The sequence below is a fragment of the Cebus imitator genome, unplaced genomic scaffold (assembly GCF_001604975.1).
Source record: "Cebus imitator isolate Cc_AM_T3 unplaced genomic scaffold, Cebus_imitator-1.0 Scaffold107, whole genome shotgun sequence".
NCBI classification, from domain to species: domain Eukaryota; kingdom Metazoa; phylum Chordata; class Mammalia; order Primates; family Cebidae; genus Cebus; species Cebus imitator.
Window position 1 is genome coordinate 1234616 of NW_016107422.1, and position 9814 is coordinate 1244429.

A 9814-nucleotide genomic window follows, 5' to 3' on the forward strand; every position below is an offset into this window, starting at 1 on the left:
GTCTTTAATCCATCTGGAGTTAATTTTAGTGTAAGGTGTCAGGAAGGGGTCCAGTTTCTGCTTTCTGCACATGGCTAGCCAGTTTTCCCAACACCATTTATTAAACAGGGACTCCTTTCCCCATTGCTTGTTTTTGTCAGGTTTGTCAAAGATTGAATGGTTGTAGATGTGTGGTGTTGCCTCAGAGGCCTCTGTTCTGTTCCATTGGTTTATATCTCTGTTTTGGTACCAGTACCATGCTGTTTTGATTACTGTAGCCTTGTAGTATAGCTAAACTGAGTTTTTAATCTCTTCTCCCATGTTTGCCAAATCTATTTCTTTTACCATCTTTCTCACCTCAGTAACTGGCAGCTTAATAATTCACTTCCCTCTTTGATAGTCCATATACATGCTGTTAAGAAATTCTGTTGGCTCCATCTTGAAAATATATTCAGAATTGGATATTCTGTGCTGCTTCTAGCAATATTATCCTGGTCTACATCTTCCTTGGGTTATTGCAGTAGCTTTCTAACTGATTTTCCTGCTTCTATCCTTACTGCCTGTGGTTAACCAGAGTTGTACTGTTAAAATGTAATTTAAATGATGTTATTCCTCTGTTTAAAACTAATTGCTTATCACCTCAGAGTCCTTAAAGTAGCCTACGAAGCCCACGTGATCTCATCCCTATTGTCTCTGTGACCTCATATTCTACTCTGTCTTACTTAATCTGCCTGAGTCACCCTAGCTGCTTTACTACTGTAGAAACATGGCATTCATATTCCTGCCTCAAGGCTTTTGCACTTGCAGTTCCCTCTGCCTGGACCATCTGTCCCTGTTCATTCCTGTACCTCATTTCTTTATCTCCTTCATGTCTTTTCACTCAGTTGTCAATTTCTCAGTAACCTTATATGACCACATTATTTAAAATTACATTGCCCTTGCCCTAGCATTCCCTATGTTTCTTCTCTGTCTTTTCTTCAAATCATTTGATATACTGTAGTATATATGTATATGTTTTATTTTTTGTTTTATTGTCTGTTTTCCTTAATTAGAATAAGGTACAGTAGAAGGGATTTTTGTCTATTTTGTTCACTGCTATATTCTTAGCCCCTAGATGAGTATCTGGCTGATAATAAGTGTTCAACAAATACTGCTGAATGAATAAATATTTTTTGCTTTAGTTTTTCTTGTTATAAGGCTAGAACATCACAAAGCACATATCAATGAATCAGCAAGATCTAGATCCAGATAGTACTACAGATGTGGGAGATGTTACAAATACTGAAGAAGAACTTATTAGAGAATGTGAAGAAATGTGGAAAGATATGGAAGAAGTAAGTATCCAAAGATAGAAGTGATGGTTAATATAAGATTTAAATCAATTTCAATAGTAGACAGACTCAGGAAAAAAATGATTGTGCTAGTTCCCAAAAGCCATTATGTATGATAAATATTTATATAGCTTTTAGACCTATAAGCATTTTTTCAAGAAACTTTATGCTAGATGAGCTATAGAAAGAAAACTGATGGCAATCCCTGACTCCAAGGAGATTACCATCTTATGGAAACAACAGCCATTGTACTATGTTGTAGTACAATATTAGACATATTATATAAGTACAAAGACTATACTTAGAAGGAGTACTAAAGGTGAAGGGGTCAAGGATAGATGTCTAAAAGAGTGAATTACTGATTTTATTTCTAAAGGATAATTAGGAGTTAGCCTGTAAAAAGTAGGAAAGGTATACAAAGCATAAAGAAGAAAATGTGTAAAAGCTGAGAGAGTTGACAGAACACTAAATAGAATATTATGGATAATGTAAATTAGGAGAAGGACTTCTGGGGTAAGACTGGAGAAGTAATCAGGGGCCAGAAAATAAAGGATTTTGTTGAGTGTGTACTATGGGGAGCCAATAAAGGATTATAAGTATGAAAGTGACATGATCAGATATGCAGTTTGAGAAAATTTCTCTGGTGTCTTTGAATAAAATGGAATGCAGAAGATTAATACTGCAGGTAGAAAGAGCATTTAGGAAGCTCTAGTAATAGTCCTGGTAAAAAGTAAGAAAGTCCTAAGTATTGTCATTGCATATAGAAGAGTGGGGTCAAGAGATAAGTAGGTAGGACTTAGAAGGACTTAGAAGTTAATTGATGTGCAATGGGAGGGATATATCGTTAGTTTCAGATTCCTGGTTTGGGCCATTGGGTGTTTGATGGGATTATTTCCCCAAATAGAGAATATAGAAATAGGAAAAACATATAATTATGAGTAAAAAATGAGTTAATTTAGATAATGTTGTTTGAAATGTATGTATCTGAGTTGGTAAGCTAGAACTGTGTTTGGTATACTAGAGTATGTTGCTGGAAATTTGTTGTACTTAAAGCAAACTTGTCCAACCGTGGCCCACGATGGCCTTGAGTGTGGCCCAACACAAATTCATAAACTTTCTTAAAGCATTAAGGACTTTTTTTTTTTTTTTTTTTTTTAGATCATCAGCTATTGTTAGTGTTAGTGTATTTTATGTGTGGCCCAAGATAATTCTTCTTCCAATATAGCCCAGGGAACCCAAAAGATAGGGCACAGATATTTTTAGCGTCCTATCCTTCCCAGTAAATTTTCAGAATTGGGCAAATTAGTATCAAAAGATAGAAGTGATAGTTATTATAAGAAAATGTGTAAAAGCTGAGAGAGTTGACAGAACACTAAATAGAATATTAGGGATAATGTAAATTAGGAAAAGGACTTCTGGGATAAGACTGGAGAAGTAATCAGAGGCCAGAACATAAAGGATTTTGTTGAATGTGTACTGTGGGGAGGTACTGAAGGATTATACGTATGGAAGTGACATTCTTGGAAAAAGCTATTATAAAATAAGGGAGTATTTTCTTTATTATTTGTTTTTTAACAGCTATACATACATTTAACAACAGAGTAAATTGCTTGTTGGTTGCCGCCATTATGCTACCTTGTTAAAAATAGAGCAAAGAACAGCCTGGCCAACATGGCAAAACCCCATCTTTAACAAAAATCCAAAAAAATTACCAAGTTGGTCTTGGTGGTGTGCTCCTATGATACCAGGTTTTTCTCTTTTCTTAAAACTATTTTCAACATAAATACTTGGTACTTAATGTATTTGCAAGCTAATTTTTATAAGCCCCTACCATTTTTTATTCAGATATTTTTTTAGTAGTACAGAAGTTTGGATTTTAAAATAACCTAAAATTTTTATAGAGAAATGCTGTACTACAAATGAGCAGAAATAGAATTTACTCATATTTTTATCTCATAAATAATCACGAACAGTTTTGGACTTTCTTAATAGCAAAGAAACACTGTCTCCTGAAGGCTTTATTTTCTTAGGATTTCTTAGAAAACTATCTTATTATTTTTCTATAGTGCTTTCCCTCTTGTTCTCTTATCTCCCACTTTCCAGTTTTCTGGCTTATGATTCATTTTAGCTATCAGCTGTGTTTTTTTTTTTTTTTCCTATTTTTTTTTTTTTTTTTTTTTTTTTTTTTTTTTTTTTTTTTTTTTTTTTTTTTTCCTATTTTCTCTTCATTCTAGTATCTCTTTTTCCTTGTGATGTATTCACCTTTGGACTTGTTTCGCTGCCTTAATCCTCTTAGAAAGTCCGAAATTTCAATAAACTCTTCTCTATTAGATGTTTGTGCTTTGGAAGAGTGTTATATTGGCTTGGTACAAAAGGGAAGGGGAAGGGAATTGTCTATGAGTTACAGTGTGTGACTTGCTTTTTTTTTTACTTTTTAAATCAAGTGTCAGAATAAATTGTCACTTACTGGAACTGAAACACTCACTGATTTAAATGCTAAGGTATGCATCTTCTTTTTCTTCCTAAAAATAGGTAAGTGGCATTCATTGTATTTTGGAAAGTAAGTATATGTGTCTATATTTTTCTCAAGTTTAATAGCTTTGTTAATACTTGTATGTTTAATCATTTGGAAAACTTCTTGTTCTTTCTGCTGTAAGAGTTGGGATAATATTCTAAAAAGTTTCTAGAACAAGCTGTCATAAAATAAGAGAGTATTTTCTTTTTTATTTATTTTTATTTATTTTTTTTAGATGGAGTCCCAGTCACTCAGGCTGGAGTGCAATGGCATGATCTCGGCTCACTGCAACCTCCACCACCCTGGTTCAAGCAATTCCCCTGCCTCAGCCTCCCAAGTAGCTGGGATTATAGGTACTTGGCACCACACCCAGCTATTTTTGTTGCATTTTTAGTAGAGATGGGGTTTCACCATGTTGGTCAGGCTGGTCCCGAACTGCTGACCTCGTGATCCACCCACCTCAGCCTCCCAAAGTGCTGGGATTACAGGCGAGAGCCACCTTGCCCAGCAGAGAGTATTTTCTTTATTATTTGTCTTTTAACAGTGATACATATGTTTAACAACTGAGTAAATTGCTTATTGGTTGCTGTTATGCTACCTTGTTAAAATTAGAACAAAGACCAGCCTGGCCAACATGGCAAAACCCCGTTTTTAACAAAAATCCAAAAAAATTCGCTGGTGTTGGTGGTGTGCTTCTATGATCCCAGCTACTCAGGAGGCTGAGGTATGAGAATCACTTGAACCTAGGAGGCAGAGGCTGCAATAAGCTGAGATTTGTGCCACTACATTCCAACGCGAGAGAAAAAGCAAGACCATCTCAAAAATATATATATACATTAGAACAAAGACTGCTAACTTTGTGTTAGGTATAATAGTCACAGATGTTTTACTATCTGTGTCAAATCTGAATTGACATTACTCTTGGCTTAAAAAAAGGATTAAGATATCTATTTTAATAATCAAGACTTAATGGAATTGGCTTCGGAGTGGATCCGTGGAACAGATTAAGAATTAAAATGAAGTTGCCTCTTGAACAACGTGTGAGTTAGGGATGCCAACCCTCTAAGTATTAAAGTGTTAAGAATGTTTATATTTCCATCTATGAGCAGTCCACAGAAAATGACTTTGTTTTCTTCTTTTATAGCTGTCATTATTAATTATGCAAGTAAAATGTTTAACTGCTGAACTCAGTCAATGGCAGAAAAAAACACCTGAAAGTAAGATTCTTATTTTTAGATTTGAATTTTTTATAAACAAATTAATGGCAAATTAATTTAATGATTGTAAGAAAAATTACAAGATCCAGTTGGCCTTCTTGAGATTGCCCAAATTTCATTGATACTGGGAAGTCACTCAATTTTTTTCTTTCTATGAATTATTTTCTGCTTCTTTTATTATTATTGATAAACATATCTTACATTAGATTATAATAAGCTTGATTATGGAGACGTTATTATAGCCATTATGTTATCCTCATAGATGCTGCCTTATGCTCACTAGAAATGGTTAATTGTTCCCTTTTTTTTTTGTCTAATACAGAGTCTCACTCTGTTGCCCAGGCCGGAATGCAGTGGCATGGTCATGGCTCATTGCAGCCTCGATCTCCTGGGTTCAAATGATCCTCCCACCTCAGCCTCCTGAGTAGCTAGGACTACAGGTGTGCACCACCATGCCTGGTTAATTTTTGTATTTTTTTGTAGAGATGGGGTTTCACCACGTTGCACAGGCTAGTCTTGAACTTCTGGGCCCAAGGGATCCTCCTTCCTTGGCCTCCCAACATGTGAGGATTACAGGCGTGCTGGTAAATTGTTTCTTAATTAATGAAATTTACCTAGTGGAAGAGAAAAATGGTAAAGTTATTTTATTTTAGATACTTACACAAAATGGCCACATAGTTTGTATGATGTCTTCTGTCTTGTCCAACTGGTGCCAACTATATTTTTGTCTTCAGTTAGAAAATAGAAGACAGCATAAAAATGTATAGTGATACTCAACTAGTATATCTTTTTTTATTATTATTATTATGAAAGCTTAAGTTTATGCAAAATATGTCTATACAGGCACACTTCATTTTATTGTGCTTCACTTTATTGCACTTTGCAGATACTGTATGTTTAACAAATTCAGTTTGTGGTGAGCCTGTGTCACATTTTGGTAATCTCACAATATTTCAGACTCAAGTTATTATTACATCTTTTCGGGGGATCTGTGATCAGTGGTCGTTGAGCTTACTATTTTAATTGTTTTGAGGAACCACAAGCTGTACCTACGTAAGACAGTAAATTTAATCAATAAATGTTGTGGGTATTCTGACTGCTCCACTGACCAATTGTTTCCCCGTCACTCTCCCTCTCCTTGGCCCTCCCTTTTCCTTAAGACACAGGAATATTGAAATTAGGCCAATTAATAACCCTCCAATTGTTTCTGAGTTTTTTTTTTTTAAGACAGAGTCTCGCTGTGTCACCTAGGGTGGAGTGCATTGGCGCAATCTTGGCTCATTACAACCTCCACCTCCCAGATTCAAGCAATTCTTCTGCCTCAGCCTCCCAGATAGCTGGGATTAGAGACATGTGCCACCATGCTTGGCTAACTTTGTATTTTTAGTAGAGATGGGGTTTCACAATCTTTTTTTTTTTTTTTTCTTTGAGACGGAGTTTCACTCATGTTACCCAGGCTGGAGTGCAATGGCTCGATCTCGGCTCACCACAACCTCCGCCTCCTGGGTTCAGGCAATTCTCCTGCCTCAGCCTCCTGAGGAGCTGGGATTACAGGCACGCACCACCATGCCCAGCTAATGTTTTGTATTTTTTTAGTAGAGACGGGGTTTCACCATGTTGACCAGGACGGTCTCGATCTCTTGACCTCATGATCCACCCGCCTCGGCCTCCCAAAGTGCTGGGATTACAGGCTTGAGCCACCGTGCCCAGCCTGGGGTTTCACAATCTTGGCCAGGCTGGTTTTGAACACTTGACCTCGTGATCCACCTTCCTTGGCCTTCCAAAGTTCTGGGATTACAGGCGTGAACCACTGCACCCAGCCTGTTTCTGAGTTTTTACGTGAAAAGAAGAGTTGTACATCTTTATCTTTAAATCAAAAACTAGAAATGATTAAGCTTCATGAGGAAGCCATGTCAGAAGCCAAGATAGGTCAAAAGCTAGACCTCTGGTGCCAGTAGCCAAGTTGTGAATGGAAAGGAAAAAATTTTTTTTTGAGTTAGTGTCTTGCTCTGTTGTCAGGCTGGAGTGCACTGGTGCGATCTTGGCTCACTGCAGTCTTCACCTCCCAGGTTCAAGCAGTTCTCCTGCCTCAGCCTCCAGAGTAGCTGGGATTACAGGAGCGTGTCACTACACCCAGCTAAGTTTTGTATTTTTTTTTTAGTAGAGACAAGGCTTCACCATGTTGAACTCCTGACCATGTGATCTCCCCTCCTCTGCCTCCCAAAGTGCAGGAAAAATTTTTAAAGGAAATTAAAAGTGTTGTTCTAGCCAACAGACAGATTATGAGAAAGCAGAACAGCCTTATTGCTGATATGGAGGTCTGCTTAGATGATCAGACCAGCCACATCATTACCTAAGCCAAAACCTAATCCATAACAAAGCCCTAGCTCTTTTCAGTTCTATGAAGGCTAAGAGAGGTGAGGAAGCTGCAGAAGAAAAGTGTGAAGCTAGCAGAGGTTGCTTCATGAGGTTTACGGAAAGAAGTCATTTCCATAACATAAAAGTGCAAGGGAGTACTAATGCAGAAGCTGCAACAAGTCATCGAAAAGATCTAGCTAAGATACTTGAAGGTGGCTTTGCTAAACAGCAAATTTTCAGTGTAGACAAAACAGCCTTCTATTGTAAGAAGATGCCATCTAGGACTCTCATAGCAAGAGAGAAGTCGATGCTTTGCTCCAAAGCTTCAAAAGGACAGGTTGACTCGTTTTAGGGCTAATGCAGCTGGTAACCCTGAGTTAAAACCAGTGCTCATTTATCATTCCAACAATCCTAGGACCTGTAAGAATTATACTAAATCTACTCTACCTGTGTTTTGTAAATGGAACAATAAAGCCTGGATGACAGTACACCTGTTTACTAATCCAGCATGGTTTACTGAATAGTTTAAGCCCACTGTTGAGACCTGTCACTCAGGAAAAAAAAGAAAAGAATTCCTTTCAAAATGTTACTGCTCCTATCTCATCACTCAAGAGCTCTGATGGCGCTGTACAAGGAAATTTATGTTTTCATGTTTGTTGATACAACATCTGTCCTGCAGCCCAGGGACCAAGAAGCCATCTCAACTGAAGTCTTATTATTTAAGAAATACACTTTGTAAGGCTGTAGCTGCCATAAGTCCTCTGATGGATCTGGGCAAAGTACATTGAAAACCTGGAAAGTCTTCACCATTCTAGATGCATGAGAACATGCATGATTTATGGGAGGTCAGAATACCAACATTAACAGGAGTGTGCACGAGGTTGGTTCTAACCCTCATGGATTACTTCCAAGTAACTACAAATGTGGTAGAAGTATCAAGAAAACTAGAATTAAAAGTAGAGTCTGAAGATGTGACTGACTCGCTGCAATCTCATGATAAAACTTGAACAGATGTAGAGTTGCTTCCCATGGATGAGCAAAAAAAAAAAGTGGTTTCTTGAGATGGAATCTAGTCCCAGTGAAGATGTTTTGAACATGGTTGAAATGACAACAACAGATTTAGAATATTACATAAACTTTGTTGGTAAGGCAGTGTCACGGTTTGAGAGGAGTGACTAATTTTGAAAGAAGTTCTGCTGTGAGTAAAATGCTATCAAACAGCATCTCACGCTACTGAGAAATCTTTTTGTGAAAGGAAGAGTCAGTCTGCGTGGCAAACTTCATTGTTGTCTTATTTTAAGAAATGGCCACAGCCACTCCAGCCTTCAGCAACCACTATCCTCATCAGCCATCAACCATCAGTACTGAGACAAGAGCTTACACCAGAAAAAATTACAGCTCATCTAAGGCTGAGATTAAGCATCTCACAGTTAGCATTTTTTAGTGATAAGTTTTTTTCCTTTTAAATAAGGTATATACATTTTTAGAAATAATGCTAATGCATAGTTTATTATAGACTACAGCATAATGTAAACAAAACTTGTGTGTGTACTGGGAAAACAAAAAAATTGTGTGACTCACTTTGTTATGATAATTGCTTTAGTGTGGTGGTCTAGAACCAAACTTAGACTATCCCCAAAGCGTCCCTGCATATTTGGAATGCACCCTCTTTTTCTATATGTCTCCCTGCTGCTTTCTTCACCTGCTGTTTCCTTTAACTGTCCTCCATCTCATGCTTCCCTTCTTAGTCTCCTTTTTAGGCTTATTATTCTGTATCCCAATTATTGAAATTCCCCAAGGAGCAGTTGTTTTCTCCTCATTCTCTTCCTAGACAATTGTATCTGTAATTTGCTTTAATTACTGTATTCATGCAAATATCAGCTGTTTTTCCACATCATTACTACTACCTGTTAGTCATTAATTTGCGAATTTCTGATAGATGTGTAGTATTATACAATTGTGATTTTAATTTGCCCTCACCTGTGTGTCTTATTGCCTTTTCAGCAGTATAGTTCGCATCTCAGAAGCTGCTCAGACTCAATTTTTTTTTTTTGACAGTCTTATTTTGTCCCCCAGGCTGGAATACAGTGACACAATCTTGGCTCACTGCAACCTCCACCTTCCAGGTTCAAGCAATTCTCCTGTCTCAGCCTCTCAAGTAGTTGGGATTATAGGTGCTTGCCACCATGCATGGCTAATTTTTGTATTTGTTGTAGAGATGGGGTTTTGCCATGTTGGCCAGGCTGGTCTTGAACTCCTGACCTCGAATGATCCACCCAAGTCCGCTTCCCAAAGTGTTGGGATTACAGGCGTGAGCCATGGTGCCCAGCCTCAAATATTAAAATGTTCATGTTCTATAAGCTATACCAGAATTATATCTTCTGCTCCTGTTTTTTTGTTTTTTTTTTTTTTTT

The 9814-nt window shown here is 37.3% G+C and overlaps 1 protein-coding gene across 1 annotated transcript in view; it reads left to right on the plus strand.

The window, feature by feature from the left end:
* The window catches only part of CENPK (centromere protein K), a 47958-nt gene that overhangs the window by 8896 nt on the left and 29248 nt on the right, over positions 1–9814 (plus strand). Inside the window, exons 2-4 of the mRNA XM_017537832.2 lie at positions 1161–1313; positions 3755–3811; positions 4970–5042. Of these exons, the coding sequence (XP_017393321.1) occupies positions 1203–1313; positions 3755–3811; positions 4970–5042 (241 nt within the window). The 5' untranslated portion in view covers positions 1161–1202. The remainder of the gene's footprint in view (positions 1–1160; positions 1314–3754; positions 3812–4969; positions 5043–9814) is intronic.